Below are 16,640 nucleotides of genomic sequence, written 5' to 3' on the forward strand. Positions count from 1 at the left end.
CTCTCTTCCCTCTCTGTTCGCTACTCCCGAGAAGAACTACTGTAGCCTACGGAATACATCACGGGAGGGCTGAGCCGATCGGATGCAGCGCCTGGCACGAAAATGTACTCATACGCTCCCTCCGTTGCCCACCGTTTTGAGTCGCACTACTCGGGAAACATGTCCGTAGTCGTTACCGTAGGGAATGGTAATTATGGGTGCCGTCGCACCGGACGCGAATCCCTCGTCCTCACACACGCACTTTCTGACACCCAATAGTGGCCATTTGGCTGCAATATATATATATATATATATATATCTCCTGATCCCATTTGCGGTCGCCTGGTGTACGTATGTCCCACTTCACGTGGCAGTGGGCCGCACTCGGTCTACACACACGTCGCGTCACCCGAACAAACATGCTGCGCCATCTTTGGCTGCTGCTATCCCGTGAACAGGGTATCGCAGCTGATCGAGATAGGCACCTTTTTGGTAGCTAACTAATGAGCTTTTGAAGCTGGATGAGGATTACTATCGTATATACGTGGGCCGCGACACACGTGTGAGACGGGGCCATGCAACGAGGACCGGAAGAACTGGAGGTGTTCGGATCTTGATGTCGTTTGTGCTCTTCCTTGCGTTTAAATCTAACTCCAGGTGGAATGGAAGAGCCGGGATGGGGTTCTCTATTAATTTTTCTTCTTCACGGCATGCCTTGTTCTACGGTACTCGACAAGCCAAAGGTCCCCTAACGTTCGTCTCGGGACTGGACTCTCATTTGGAAAAGAATATATCCCTCTCATCTTGTTGAAGTAATGGAAGAGAAAACAGCCAGAACGGAGGGGAGAGAAAGAGTGGGGCTCTCGGGGCAGAGGGGCCCAGGTGATGGCTCCTGCCCGCCACTAATATTCAGCCCCTCTTCTCATCACCACCCCACCCCTGCCCTTCTTCCCCCCTTTATAAATATGCAATCCCCCGCTGCCCAAATCTCCTCACCTCCCTCATCCAGCCACACAAGCACAAACCAACACCACTCCTCTGCCCCTCGCCTGCTCTCTCGCTCTCTCTCTCCCCCAACTTCTCTCTCACACACACTCTCTGGCCCTCTTTCTAGACCAAATCCATCCCACGAACCTATAAAACCAGCCGATCCAGGGAAGAAGCAGGTGGAGGAAGAAAGAAAGATAAGGAGCTCTATGGAGCTGTACATGGACGAGAAATGGAAGCTTTCGAAGAAGGGGAGCAGGAATAGCAGCTGCAGCGCGAGCAGGAGGATGGTGGTGGGCGAAGGCGGGCCCTTCCTCAAGAGGTCCGCGAGCATGAGAGAAAGGAAATCGAGCTCGGGCTCGCCGCGGTCCTTCTCGAGCCGGTGCTGTAGCCTCGTAAAAGAACAGAGGGCCAGGTTCTACATCATGCGCCGCTGTGTCACCATGCTCATCTGCTGGCGAGACTACCCTTAATATCGTCGATCCCCCACCCTTTTTCGCTTCCTTCTGGACGCCCAGAAGGAAGGAAGGAAGGAAGGAAGGAAGGAAGGAAGAAAGGAAGCAAGAAAGTAGGAGATAGAGAAGAGAAAGAGAGATATCAAAGTAAAGAATTAGATGTGCTTGTACATAGTTTTTTTTTAATTTTGTTTTGGGGTTACTCGTGTTTTTGGAGAAGTTTTGGGTTGCTGTAGTCTGTGGTGGCGACGCGATGTGAGAGCTGGAAATAGTCAGAGAGAGAGAGAGAGAGAGAGAGAGAGAGAGTTGGAAATAGGAAGGTGAAGCTGTGGGGGAAGCGGAGAGCTGCATTAGTTTCTCTATTTTGGCATCAGTATGGGGAAGAAATATATTTTGGGGTGCTCTGCCCGCTCTTTACCATCCTCTTATCCCCTTGTTTTTGGTTATTAATTCTTTCGTTGCTTAAATCACAGATTGATTGATTGATGGATGGATGGATGGATGCCGAAGAGAGAGAGAGGAGAGAGAATTGAATGAATGAATGAATGAATGAATGAATGAGGAGGATACTGGTGGTGGTGGTGGTGATGGCATCACTCTGCTTCTTCTCTGCCGAGTCCGGCGTGACGCACTGACACGTTGAATTATTGCGCTTCCAAATTGGCAATTCATTTATTTATTTGTGCAAATAAGATAAAACTATTGCTCTTGGTACAAAATTGAGATAAAATATTGATGGGTTTCGTCACTTTAGCGTATGCGGGCGAAACAACCATAGCCGGAGTGGAATTATAGACGCGGATGGGAATCAAACCACGTGAGCGGAGTCAGGGCGGGCACGGCCCCCCTTCCATTCCGTGATAGCCCTTTCTCTCCCTAATTTGTTATTGTTATTTTTTACCCCTTTGAGAATAAATAAGTGCTTGTTTTCATGTTGGTATCATTAATATCATTTATTTAAGTTAATAAATAAATAAATAAAATTATTAGTTAGATTAAACCTATCTCAAATTGAGACGATGGATCAATCCAACCACGAGCAGCTAGCTTTTTATAAAAATTGATAAAAATAAAAAGAGCCTGATACACGTTTTGTGGGTGTTGCTCGGAGATTGGCTTGGTCTATTATCTAAGCGGTAGATCTGGTTTAACTAAAAATTTCATCACTATTGGACCCGTTAGGGCTCCGTTAAGGAAACAGTTGAGGTGTTGGGTGGTGGGTCGTCGGAGAGGGTGAGATGGCGCGAGACACGATAGGTGTCAGTGGTTGACGGGGCAAAGCTGGCCCAGCTGCTAAGTGCTTTGGATTCCTTGGATAATAGGTATCATTGACCTGTCTAATGTGGGTGACGACTAGATCTGAGAAAGTGCTAGCTCAATTTCGTCTTGGTCCAGGCCTAAGTTGATAATTAATGTGACACTAACATTAATCAGCTGGAATTTTTCGAACTCGACGCTAAAACAAATAGACATACTTGCTTAGTGTTTGTGAGCATGACCATATCCCGATCAGATTGATGGAATATATAGGATTTTTTAGACCATGAGAGATGTTAGGGGAAAAATGGATCACTCAAAGCATGTGGTCAAATCGCTGGCACTTGATGACGAACGTGACGACAACAAGCGTACTCTCAGCAGTCACGACCTCGGAGCGTCCAACCTCGGAGCTCCCGACCTCAGGGTGCCCGACCTCAGAGCGCTCGGTCTCAGCACTGACGACCCCAAAGCTTACAACCTCGACATGACCTAGGTAGGTATGATCTCGGCTAAGTTAAGCCCGATCGACCTCAAGGCTAAGAAAGACCCAGTCAAAGGGAGAAATCAACCCCCACTCCACCGAAAATCAAGCACTCCATATCCGAGATTAAATCCTGCGATCTCTGCCTCAACGGCGGTCGACATTTAAATTCACGCGACCTCAACGGATCGCCAGCTAGCCCGAAATCTCGGGCCGTTTACGGTAATTCATTGATTCCCCCGATCATAGGTAACCGCTACATCCCCTCCTATAAAAAAAAGGAGAGGAAGCTCTATGCAGAGGACTTCCTCTTCCTTCCCGGCCACGGCTTTTCTCCTTGACTTCTCTCCATTAAAAAAATTCCTCTCTGACTTAAGCATCGGAGGGCCTGTGCTGAAAAATTCCGGCCACAGACTTCTTGCAAGTCCGCCGGAGATGGCCGTCAGCCGCCGCACCATCAGCCGAAACTCCTCCCCCTCGGTCCGCGGTCACCTCCGGGTCCAATTTTCAGCAACAGAAGAATTATCAGAAAAAGACCATCTATATTATTACCAAAAAAATAAGACCATCTACATAAATATCTGGCAACATATTGTTATGTTCATTCTTTATTAATTATTTGATAATTTGTCTTCTATGAAGTTATGTCCACGTAAGTATCCTTGAACGATAGATGATGAAAAATTTTGGGACAGAAAATTCTTCAAAGAATTTCCTAAACACGTAAGTCCTGCGAGTGAAACAGCTAACCACCACGAGTGAGAAATAATACTATGACATTGACCTTTAAGTTTTTAAAATCCCTTTTATTTATATCATTCGTCAATATCTGCACCAACTTTTTAAGCTTTTTATTTTTTTTCAACTGCAACGTTAGGTTGGATTGTTGAAATCTATACGAGCTCCTACAAATTCAGCTACCTAGATGGGACTTTTTGTATTCCATCCACACAGGTTCAACATATTATGGGGCAACATTTGAAAGTTAATAATTTGCTTAACCTGGAAGCTAAAGGCCTGGATGATTTAGGAAACTGTTAATGATATGTGACCAGTCTAATGTAGTGATTTTTATCCAATTAAAACTCGATCACCATCTGAAAACCTCATGATGTTTAGGGACATAGATGTGTTCCCTTACAAAAAAAAAAAAAAAAAAAATCAAATGGACACAAATTGAATTACTTATCATGTATCATCAAAATGTGGCATTTGTCTCAAGACCATTAAATATGTGCTGTAAGCCCCCGATTATGTCGTGGATAATCAAACTTGTATCAAATCAATCATGAAGAACTCATCATGAGCGCATGAGCTCATCAATCAATCTAATCATAGACATCGAACATTTCTCAAAAAAAAAAATCATTGCTACAAGATGTTTGGTTGTTTATTAATAGATTTTGACAAAGAAATAAAGTGTCTTTTCGATTAATAGAATCCACTTTCGATAATTACCTGGTGTATTACTCTTTGTTCTTTTTGAAGTTCGATCAGCAGAAAAATAGAGGGTAAAAAAAAGTTTTATAAATTTGCTAAAAAATATATTTGAATGTAATCTTCGTATGGACATCCATATTGCATTAGATGCAGTCGCTGCTGGTAGAATTATTTCATATCTAAACCAGTTGCTGAAGAGTAGGATGGTTGCAGGAGAAAATTAAGCTTACCCATATATTAAAAGAGTAGGACACGTAATTAGGGATGACTATAGAACCTCTGACCTTACATTCAAAGACCAAACTAAAATAAAAAAATAAAATAAAATAAGATAAAGTTTTGTCACTAACATATTAATCGTTGGAATAAAAAAATCAACAGAACATATCATTAACAAGATCACAAATAATTCACACCTCTAAACCGAGATATAAAGACTCATATTGGTGGGGGGACGAGGCAAAATTTTCTTAACTCAGATGACCATATCTGTGCATGTCTAATTTTCAGAAGGCCAAATAATTCTCTTTGCATTATTTCTGTATTTGCAATAGAAAGAATGCTATATATCTAGAAGTCCAGCATTGTGGGTGAGCTCCTTTGTCATAAATCTTAGCGAATCCAGTACAATCCCAAGTTGAGAAGGAGGGCTCAAAGAATCATTCACCAAGGACGGCATTGAGCATTCTTGGACAAATCCAAGAAAAGACCACCCATGTGAGTTGAAACAAGTAAGTTGGCTGGCCTGTCACCATTGTCATCAACCAAAGTTCATATCCACCCTCATTTTCTTCCATCTCCTTAAAAGATAAATCCATAAAAAAAAAACAGAGAAAAAACTCATTCTATGTGACCTGTTCATGAGGCAACGTTACGAATGCTCCACGGGCTCCCAGCTGGCCTGGTGCCTCGTGGTGGCCCTGCTCCCAACCATCACATCCCTTTCCTTTTCCCTCCCACGTGCGTCTCACGTGCGAGATACCCTTAACCGAAAAGTTTATGATCCCCGAATGATGGTGCTCCCAAAGTGGCGGTACGACTGCCAATTAGACTGCAGGAGGCCTCACACGTGGCTGACGGACACCGCCCCATCCAAAGATCCGGTCAAAGCTAGCGAAAGAGCAAATAAAAATCTAAGCCCGTCTCCTCCTCGATAGTGATTAACGCAGACAGACCCGTTACCAATGTACGGAGCTTGGATTACTCCATTATTATTAGCTTTATCAGAGCTCGAGGGAGCTCCCTCTCTTTTCCTCTTCCAATTGATTTCATTCGATTTAATTATATTAATCAGATGATAGATCTCAGGATCTAAGATCTTAGTCGTTGGATCCCGTGGAGACAGCTGTCCGGAGCGGCAAATGATCCGGATCCCCAGCGGACCGACTGAGAACAATTCGTACGAGCACGGACGGCTGCGATTGAGACGCCTCGCAGATCCCTCGGTCCTGGAGACTCGCAAGTGAGATGAATCTGGAAACCCTTCTGTCCTTTTCTTTTCTTTTTTTTTTTTGGTTGGTGCGGGTCGGGTCCGGGAGATGGGTGAAGTATCGTATTGAAGACTAGACCGCACGTGGGGGTGGACCCGGGACCGGCGGTAGAAAGGGAGGTTTGCGGGGTGAGGGTCGTGCACACCCAACTACCGGACCCGGATCCATCATTGCGATTTGACCGCACCCGGTACGAAGGGGGCACAAGGACCCGGTAAGGCGCCCCCCCGCGCGGGGGGAGTGGGGAGGGGCCGGTCAACGGTCACATCGAGGGATGGGGCCACGTAGCTTTCTCGCTAGGCGATCTTATTGGGCCACGTTGGAGACGCCACGTCGGCCCTGGTACGATGGAATCTCGATCCCATCGCGGGCTCGGCAGTGTCACGTGGTTGTGGGGCCCGAGACACGTGGCATGTTGTTCAAGGACAGTGACTGGTTGCGGTTCACGTGGGGATGGACGGTGACGCGGTCCTTCCACTTCTCCGTGCCGTTTTGGACGTCGACCGTTCTGTTCTGCTCTGGTTTCCCAAATAAATCCATGCCGGTAGTTCCGGACTCCAGGAGTAAGTGGCGTGCAACGGACACCATGAAATAGTCTCTGTGACGTCAGTTGTCATTTTCTGAATATCAATTAAGTTACACCACTAAAATGAATTAGCAATTCGACCTTCTTAATTATGTTTATCTAGTTGAGATCAACATGCACAAAGAAAAATGAATTAGCAGTTCGACCTTCTTAATTATGTTTATCTATTTGAGATGATGATGATCATGATCATGATACAAGGGTGTCCATTCATGGCCAGTAGATTGTAAAGAGACAGCAGATTATAGGAGGAGAGAAACAAATATATCCACATTACTCGGTCTATGATTGAAGAAAGATCTTATCCACTACTCTTAAGTGGCTAGCCATCGTGGCATTTGAAGCATAGATTTTTCCACAACTATGATATTGATTGATGCAACGATTGTCTAATAGTGGAACATAAAAAGTTATTGTTGAGTGTGCAAATACACGACCAACAATAGTTTTTCTAATAATACATCATTATAGAGGCAAAATTTACTATACTCGATCGGGCTCTAAATTTTGGTAAGAATTGAAATGATGTCTCATCACTTTGAAGTATGACAACCTACTCATGCGCCAATTCCATGGAGAGGAGCTTCTAGATTTTCTAAGGACTTGCTTTTGATAAAGGATTTTTTGTTTCCTCGGTGGTCAGGTAATGTAAAACAAACTTAGAAGCGGAACTTGAGTACTCCACTCTTTTTTAAATTTCGATACTGATAATTTAATGATAAAAAGGGGGTTGACCTTCAATGTCTTTAGAATCATCTATAGAAGAACACGAATTAAAATATAGCATGATCACAGGATCCTTAGCGAGGCCTACATACGAACCATCTACCCCGTTGACCCAGGATCTATTAGTACTATGTACGAATTAAGTTTCATGAAGTGAAGCTACCATCCAGCACAATTAGTTTGCTATACGTCAAATCATCAGTCCACGTAACTTTGCTTCTATAGATTACATTTACTCAAAAAAAAAAAAAAAGAGAAAAGGAGCACAGTTTATAGACTCGGACCATCCAAGACGTGTTCCCGAAAATCACTAATGCCATTGCAATGAGTGCATATGTAGCACATCTAATTCTGCTACTCCATCGTGTTGTGTAGCCATGGGCGGCCGTGATCAAAAGATGGATGGCCATCAAATAAAGCAATCTACGAGAACATGCCATATCATACAGTTGTTTGATAATCTTTCATCTTGTGATGGCGGCCATCCAAAAATGCACAGCACCCTACTATGTGCAGACCATACCATAGAGGGTCCTTTTTGTTGCGGCAAAGTATAAGAGTATCTATCACTCCTCTTGAAAAAAGTGTATCTATCACTATTGTTCTCTCTTCTGTTTTTTTTTCTGTAAATGCATAATGCTGAGGCTTTCACATTTGTCAATAATGTGTTGGTCTGTGTTCAATTAATTGCAGTTTTCCAGATGAAGTATTCATGGAAAAAAGATATTCGTTCCTGTAAATGCAGACTCCATGCATTGCGTATTATAGACGTACATGGATATTGGTGTACTGTTTTCTGAATTAGCAAATATGAAATAAGGCTTTGGAAAAAGTAAAGCACTCCTGAATACGAGACCTGGACACCTTGGCACACTGCCCGATTTTGGAAGCACGAAAAAAAAAAATCTCTCTAAAATTAGGAATAAATTACATTTATATCCAAAAATATGATAAATCTATACTTACCCCTCTCAAGTTTATTTTTATCCAATATTTCAATCGATAACTTAACAAATCATTAACTTTTAATGGGACCCAAATGCTATGTTGATTTTTTTTTTGAAAATAACCAAAATAATCTTACGAAAATTTTTCTATGATTTATGTTTATTACACTTATATCCAATATTTTATAAAAATCTACATTTACCTTATTTAAATTGACAACATTAGTAAAATCGTTTATCTTTTGCAAAACATCAAAATTACCTCTATAAGAAAATAAGGCTCCTCTTTTACTTATCCAACTCTTGAAATTCTTCGAAGTATTATGTCTTTAAGAGTCTTCTTTTTTTTTGAGATTAAGTGGCTAAGGATTCTTTCCCACTTTGCCACGCCATCACGAGTATTCCTTTTCGACAAGCGACCAGCGACCAACGACAATCTTCCTTTTCAATCGAAATCCGACAACGAGTATCCTTCTCGACCAACCTCCGTTCTTCCTAATTAGATTTTGTTTTCGCTTCCTCTCCCACCACGTCATAGAGATCGGAGATGCAAGTATATTATTTGTTGATTTGGAGTTCTATTTGTCAAATATTATATCACTTAAGGCTAATTTAGTCATTTTCTATTTTTTTTTCTAATGTGACATTTAGGTCCTATTTAAGTTAAATGTTTGAGTAATATTCTGTTAAGTTATGGATTAACATGTTAGATAAAAACATAGCTAAGGGGATTAACGTAGATTTTTCAAACTATTGAATGTAGGTATAATTTACCCCTCATTTTAGGAGCATTTTATAATTTATTTAGCACTCAGGAATAATTTAGACTTTTTATATAAGGCAAATGGATTCACGAGCATTGTTAATTTAACTGAGTACATAAATATAAGTATAATAAATATAAATTTTAAGGAGGTTTTGTAATTTACTCTAAAAAAAAAAAAAATCACTGTGCCATGAAAATATAATTGGCGTGAATGGCCATCTCCAGGACCAATTATCGGAGTACTCTTCCCAGTCGCTTTTCTACTAAGAAGTGCAGTTCACAGAGTGCTTACCCAATGATCAACTTACCTCCCCGTGACAACCTTTCTGGCAAATGGTAGGGCATAGGAAATGAAGAAAGTTGAAGTGCAGTACAAACAACTGTCTATCACCAGAACGGTTTTATCTTTTTCTTCTTGGGTTTTGAAAGACGGTTTCTTTTCAAATTTACTTCCACGCCAATAAAGCTTTCATGCGGAATTTTTTGCAACTTCGAGCAGCATTTCAGCTGCAGAATTATCCCATTGCACATTTTTTACAAGTTCATGTTTATTGAGAGTTGATCACTTGATGATCAGATTGAAAGCTGTTATAAAATACCAGTATGTCCTCTCGAGCCAGGTAAGAAATTAGAAACAATAGAAAAAGAAAAAAAATGAGAGGAAAGAACGAATATTTATTAGAAAGAGAAAAGGGAGAAGGCAAACATAAAAGCTGAGTGTGTCGTCTCTTCTCTTACGGTCTTACCCTACTGATAATTCTGGGAATTTTAGATTGGTCCATCAAGAAACAAAAGGAAAAAGAGGTGAAACCGTGGTGTAGTGGTGCTTTCTACTAGCTGCTGCTCGAAGTGGTTCTAATACTCTTGAGTCAGATGAAGGATGAGGTAATGGAGAACTACGTTCCAACATATTTACAAGTTGTAGAACACCAACATTATTCTACTTGATACAATCTTTGTTATCAGAAAATTACATGATTGTTAATAGTTTGCAATGCTTGCTACAGCATGAGCATGGAAAAATATTGCTCGAATTCTTGATCTATGGTTGGTTTCCTTGCACCCAATCGAGCATCTGCAGGTGCAATATTAAGATTGCAGTATAAGATCTATGATACAGCAGTAGAAATTTCTAAGCACCATTTTTTTTGTAGCAGACGACTTACCAAACATGAACATACCTTGTCCGGTGCTCCACCTTCCTGATGAAAGTACAAATGCATCTGGTGTCACATCATTGGAGTAAAGCATCTCATCTTTAGTTGCTGCATCTAAATGCTCAGTGGCATTCTTTCCAAATTCTGAGAAAAGGTAATCACCGCATGTTTCGCATTCAGGACGGTGCTCCTCCATGGTTTCGTACCCTGAGTCAGACTGCTGAACATCCCCCGCCACTTGTTCTCTCTTGTTTGATTCAATCATACTGCGAGCGTTTAAGGAATCGAAGCTGCTCTTCAAAATATTGCTGTCGAAACTGTTAGCAGATGTAGAAGCCCAATCCTGGAGAAAGATTTTCCCAGATGGCTTTCCAGATTCAGCATCAACGTCCAATGCCATGGCAGTAACATAGCCTTCAGTTTCAGCATAATCTTCGATAAAACTGTTGCTATCATTGTCAGAGTCTTCCAGTTGTTCCGGTCCATCTCTTATTTCTCTACTTATTATTTCTTTGAGGAGATTCTCCACATGCTCAGGGCTCTCTGCAGTCAGCGATCCATGGCCAGAGGTATTAAATCTGTCTCGGAATTTGTGCTTAGGTGATGGCAGACCCAAATCATCGAGCTCATACTGTAGCTTCCTTTTCTTGTTCAATTCAACACTACTTCTGCTAAGTTCTTTGGTAGGGTGTAAACTGGGATTGTGGCACAAGAAAAGAAAGGATGAATAACTCAAGAAAAGATCATTCTTCATTCTCATTATGATGAGTAACATAGTACTTTGTAGCTGCACGAGAACTCGTATTCGTAACAATTTCCCAGCCCCATACCTTTTTCCCAAACAAAGTCAATCACTTACCATTCAGCATCTCTGACGATGTAATGGACTGCAGAAATATTACTACTGATCATGAGATCTTGTTAAGAGATTAGCACATAATGAATCAATTACAGTAATTCTGGTGACAGAGGGGCAAGCAATCTCTTTGTGCCCTACTTGGTTGAGTTGAAAACTATGTTACTAGGAATCTGCAGTTCTTCTAATAGGGGGCCATGGGTCTGGGCATCTTGCTCCAAAACAAATGTCAATATATAACCATGTAATTTGCCCATCCACCATCATGTGTGAAAATGATGTGTGCAAGTGCCATTATATTCCAGTGTATGCTATCTGCTGGACAAAAGCATATCCCTAATAAATTGAGCACCTCTAGTTGCCGACAGTGTTAAGAGAATGGCCAAGTCAAAAATATGTTTTCAAGCAAGGAACTTAGCCTCAACATGGTCAATGAGGTGAAAGCATCATCATTATCATTTTAACTCTTTTTTTTTGGGTGGTGGTGGGGGGATTGCAAAGGCACGCACTAAGGAATCGTAAAAATGGATATAACAATTAACTTTAAAATGACAGCAAAAAATGAGCAACAAGTGGCACTTGGCTGAAAATAAAGAAGGCAAAATCTGAAAATCTTGGGGTACAGCTGCACCCCAGTCTGCATATTCAGATATATGAGCTGAAAATCTTGTGAGCAAGGTCAATATACACTTAAAGCTGAAGGAACTTTGCCTCAACATGGTCAATAAGGTGAAAGCATCATCATTATCATTTTAACTCTTTTTTTTTTTGGTGTCCGTGGGGGGCTGCAAATGCATGCACTAAGGAATCGTAAAAATGGATATAACAATTAACTTTAAAATGACAGCAAAAAATGATCAACAAGTGGCACTTGGCTGAAAATAAAGAAGGCAAAATCTGAAAATCTTGGGGGACAGCTGCACCCCAGTCTGCATTTTCAGATATATGAGCTGAAAATCTTGTGAGCAAGGTCAATATACACTTAAAGCTGAAGGAACTTTGCCTCAACATGGTCAATAAGGTGAAAGCATCATCATTATCATTTTAACTCCTTTTTTTTTTGGTGTCCATGGGGGGGTTGCCAATGCACGCACTAAGGAATCGTAAATGAATATAACAATTAACTTTAAAATGACAGCAAAAAATGATCAACAAGTGGCACTTGGCTGAAAATAAAGAAGGCAAAATCTGAAAATCTTGGGGTACAGCTGCACCCCAGTCTGCATATTCAGATATATGAGCTGAAAATCTTGTGAGCAAGGTCAATATACACTTAAAGTTGAAGGAACTTTGCCTCAACATGGTCAATAAGGTGAAAGCATCATCATTATCATTTTAACTCTTTTTTTTTTTTGGTGTCCGTGGGGGGGCTGCAAATGCACGCACTAAGGAATCGTAAAAACGGATATAACAATTAACTTTAAAATGACAGCAAAAAATGATCAACAAGTGGCACTTGGCTGAAAATAAAGAAGGCAAAATCTGAAAATCTTGGGGTACAGCTGCACCCCAGTCTGCATAGTCAGATATATGAGCTGAAAATCTTGTGAGCAAGGTCAATATACACTTAAAGCTGAAGGAACTTTGCCTCAACATGGTCAATAAGGTGAAAGCATCATCATTATCATCTTAACTCCTTTTTTTTTTGGTGTCCATGGGGGGGTTGCCAATGCACGCACTAAGGAATCGTAAATGAATATAACAATTAACTTTAAAATGACAGCAAAAAATGAGCAACCAGTGGCACTTGGCTGAAAATAAAGAAGGCAAAATCTGAAAATCTTAGGGTACAGCTGCACCCCAGTCTGCATATTCAGATATATGAGCTGTAAATCTTGTGACTTGGCCTGAGCAAGGTCGATACACACTTAAAGCTGAAATGATAGATGAGAAGAAGAAAAGGAGATCCTATACCCTTCCCATTTATCTACAAAATCAGCCATCGCTTTACTGCCCATTTATTATTAGCAGCTCCTCCTTATTCAAGCATATGTTTCTCTGGTCTTTATAGGAAAACGACTTATCCAATACCAGATGTGTCTTCAGTGTGTGATGACATGGCTACGATGCACAGTGTATCCTAAAGCATCTCAGTTATGGTTAACTATTTTCTGTTAACTTGATTTTATTTTTTTTAAACAAAAAAGCAAGCCACATATATTCGATCAAACTTAAACCCAACCTGGATGAATAAAAAGAATCATCACAGTCCCCATTGTTGGCCACCAGCACCAGCGGCCTCTCCTAACGAAGTGAAAAAATCATGTTGGGTAAAAAGGTAACAAAGAACAGAAGACAGGGTAACATGTGTAACTTTTATTCTAATGCATCTGCAACATGCAAAGTAAAACAACTTTATCACATTGATAAGGCTTCATGAACCTTAGAATGAAACATAAAACATTGACAATGAGAAAGAAACAACAGTGTATCTCCATCTTCCATAAAGAAACTAGAATTCCCAATAAATTGCACATGGTCATGGACAGAATATTTAACATCGATATTTGATCCTGAGGAAAAATATTCATTTTATAAATTTCTATAACAGTGTTTGTCATTTCAAAGTTTGAGTTTATTTTCCTTTTCCTCATCTCGTCCCATATGTGTATGGGAGAGAGAGGAGTTTCTTAAAATGACTAAGGTGCATAATCCACCAAATGAAAAACTAGTAGAAATGGAGTTTTTATGAGCTAAAAACCATGATTAAGATGTGTTGAGATTTCCCAGGCAAGATTGGCGCCGACATTTTAGGACTGTGCCTTCAATAGGTACTAACTGACTGGTATAATTCATGCATTACTCAGGGAAAGTAATGAAAATGGAATTAGGAGGCACACTTTGGACATCTCAAACTTCATATTTTGCAGGTTCATTCAATTCGAGGATGTTCTGCAGTTCTTTCAATTTATTTGATATATATTGCTTAACTAGCTCAAATGCCGAACTTGTTCCAAGGACGACGAAGACACCTTCTAGAATATTAATCAACGAAGTCTCGACGGGCATTTAATTAAGTAGTTGGTAGGTAGAAAATTAATTATAGAATGTGGGGAGAAGATTCTATGTACTCTATAATAAACTTGTACTTGACCTTTTGAAAACAAGTTCTGAAGAATCAAATTAAGTTAGAGTTTGGATCCTCTATGGTGTGCCTTTTGTACCACAAAGGGATATACCACCTAGGATAGCTGCCACATCATCCATCTCGGAGATAGATGGCCGCTACTTGTTGCGGGAAACCGAGCAGTCGCGCTTGGTGCCATACACTACGCACCCCCTAGATGAGCGACAATTATCTGTCTCCGAGATGGATGACGCAGCAGCTATCCAGGGTGGTACAACCCTTTAGGTTGCAAAAGGGGGCACTGTAGAGGATCTTGGGTCATTGAGTTATCATCTATCTTATCTCTCTCCATTAAGTTTCCTGGGTCATCGAGTTATCATCTATCTCTCCATTAAGTTTGAGCATTCTTTGGGGCTAAGAGACCTAATCATCAAAAGAGTTTGTCATAAAGGAGGCAAGAGAAAGGTTTCAAAAGGAAGCAAAACCAACAAAACAACCAAACAGGAGAACAAGAGAGAAGTTTTAAGCACCAGACTTGATTTTTGCTGGAAGAATCAAACTAATTGCAGCACAGAGTGCCTATATTACTGCAACCCCACTTCCTCAAGGTGTTCCAACCAGTAAGAGAAAATTCAATAATTATAGCAACGATCTATCCTGCAACCCTGTGAAAGTCATTTCCTTACAAAACTCAGTGCGAAATCTTCAAATCAACAGTTAAACTTCCTCCCCTCTCACCACCCAAAGTCGATGAAATTAGGAACCCGCAAAGCTCTGGTTTCCAAGAATAAGATTTGCTATAAAATACAAGGTTTGAGAAAACAATTTACATGACATAAGGAAAACAATGGAAGACAACCAGCCATCATCTTAAGCAACGAGGGAACCATCGAACAAAACATATTCCATCAATGGCTCCTCTATATGCGAGACCTTTGTCGCGGCCTCGAGCACTTCGTTCGAACAGCCATAGAAGTACGACATCCTACTGCATAGCATGGAAGATAAATGAAGGCTAGGAGTTGAATCGATGAGATACGTTTAGCATCTGAACAATATCTTGAAGTTGGCTCAACAGAGAAGATATTAATTGTTCAAAACTAGAACCATTATATACTTTTATAGATTTATCATATGTGATGACGATCGAATGCTGATAAACAAGTTGAGGTAACATGGAAGGATGCAATCCTCAGCGACATGGCAGAGATCGCACAACTGCGTATTAGCATGAGCACGTAATTCTAAGTAATCTGATAAGCATGAATCAAGCAACACTGGACTGACAACCGTTATTTTTCTTCATAGTTTTATAAGATGGAACCATGACCAAGTAGCAAGCAAGCAATCATACCAATGAGTGTGAGATTTGGTGCAAAATTAGCCTACTTGTCCGACAAGCTCTAGATTTTATCTAAAACTACATGATCAAAGGGGAAAGAGAAATTACTGAAGAAATCCTGAAGCGAACCTGGGAATTAGGGAAGGTTTTCCGACTCCTTCGTCCATGATCGCGCCTCCAAGAAGAAGTCGATGGAATCCGGATCGATTTTGGATCCCCCTGCTCTCTATCTATCGACTGCCTTGGCTCTTCTTTTTTTTTTGTTTTTTTTTCTGAACATTGGGAAAGGTCACCGGATGGATGAGGAAAGAAAGCTTTGCCTAAAAGATCTCCAGGCAGCGCCACGTGCGCCAGCCAAGGTGCTGAGTTCGATGTGTATGTGCAACAGCAGATCTTGCAAGTCGTGTGTGGCCCATCTGAACCTTTCCCATTGGATAATCCTGTTTGCACGCCTTCCCACGAGAGTAGCGGCCGTTTATAAAATAACGGGAAAAGGATTAGGGGCTAACGCCAATAATACCCATATTTATAATTTAAGGTATTTCTTCAATACAATAATATTTTCTTTCATTTTTTTTTTAAAATTTTAACTCCAAAACAAAGAGAACAAGAATAATTTATTATAACATTTATATTGTTTGTTATTGTAACAATCATTATTTTCTGTTACAATATTGTTCATACCAAAACATCTATGAAATAATTTAACTATCAAGTAACCATGTGGGGTTTGTACATTTGAGTATCCTCGAGGAAAAAAAAAAATCTAAATGTCTCAAATATCTCACTTATGTGCATTGAATAATGAGATTGTGTTACTTGGATTCTATATATCTCGTATAAGTATTTAGGATTTCGGAATCATGTATGATGCATATTTTATATCGTTGAGAACTAACTGTATAGCTCTATATGGCTACCAGATTATTCATTTGAAGGATGGATGGTCGTAGTGACAGGCACCCGATACGACTCTCTCTAATTTGAAGGGCCGCGACAGCGATCCATGAGGGCCCCGACCAAGGAGGCAAAGGCATATAAGTTAACACTGCCCACCACATGATCCATTAACAATCCAGTATTTTTCCCCACTTCTACCCC

At 40.7% G+C, this 16,640-nt stretch overlaps 2 protein-coding genes across 8 annotated transcripts; one reads left to right on the top strand and one right to left on the bottom strand.

Moving 5' to 3' along the window:
- Positions 1 to 840: 840 nt before the first annotated feature.
- LOC148699689 (uncharacterized) lies at positions 841 to 1,841 on the top strand. The gene has a single exon (XM_088713610.2). It carries the CDS (start codon positions 945 to 947, stop codon positions 1,437 to 1,439), a length of 495 nt encoding a protein of 164 aa, XP_088569736.1. The 5' UTR covers positions 841 to 944; the 3' UTR covers positions 1,440 to 1,841.
- Positions 1,842 to 9,772: 7,931 nt separating this feature from the next.
- LOC103716772 (uncharacterized) lies at positions 9,773 to 15,843 on the bottom strand. Of its 7 annotated transcripts, none has more exons than XM_088713207.2 (3): positions 15,669 to 15,843; positions 10,284 to 10,969; positions 9,773 to 10,192 (listed from the first exon to the last, which is right to left on the bottom strand). In XM_088713207.2, exons 1-3 carry the CDS (start codon positions 15,704 to 15,706, stop codon positions 10,119 to 10,121), a joined length of 798 nt encoding a protein of 265 aa, XP_088569333.2. In that variant the 5' UTR covers positions 15,707 to 15,843; the 3' UTR covers positions 9,773 to 10,118. The 7 variants fall into 7 exon arrangements, with proteins under 7 accessions (XP_088569333.2, XP_088569335.2, XP_088569331.2 ...); XM_088713209.2 differs by having other exon boundaries at positions 9,999 to 10,192; positions 10,299 to 10,969; XM_088713205.2 differs by having other exon boundaries at positions 9,999 to 10,192; positions 15,648 to 15,843.
- Between the last annotated feature and the right edge of the window lie 797 nt (positions 15,844 to 16,640).

Source organism: Phoenix dactylifera, chromosome 17 (genome assembly GCF_051530095.1).
Source record: "Phoenix dactylifera cultivar Ajwa chromosome 17, Ajwa_hap1_PhDact_Kaust_v1.1, whole genome shotgun sequence".
NCBI classification, from domain to species: Eukaryota; Viridiplantae; Streptophyta; class Magnoliopsida; order Arecales; family Arecaceae; genus Phoenix; species Phoenix dactylifera.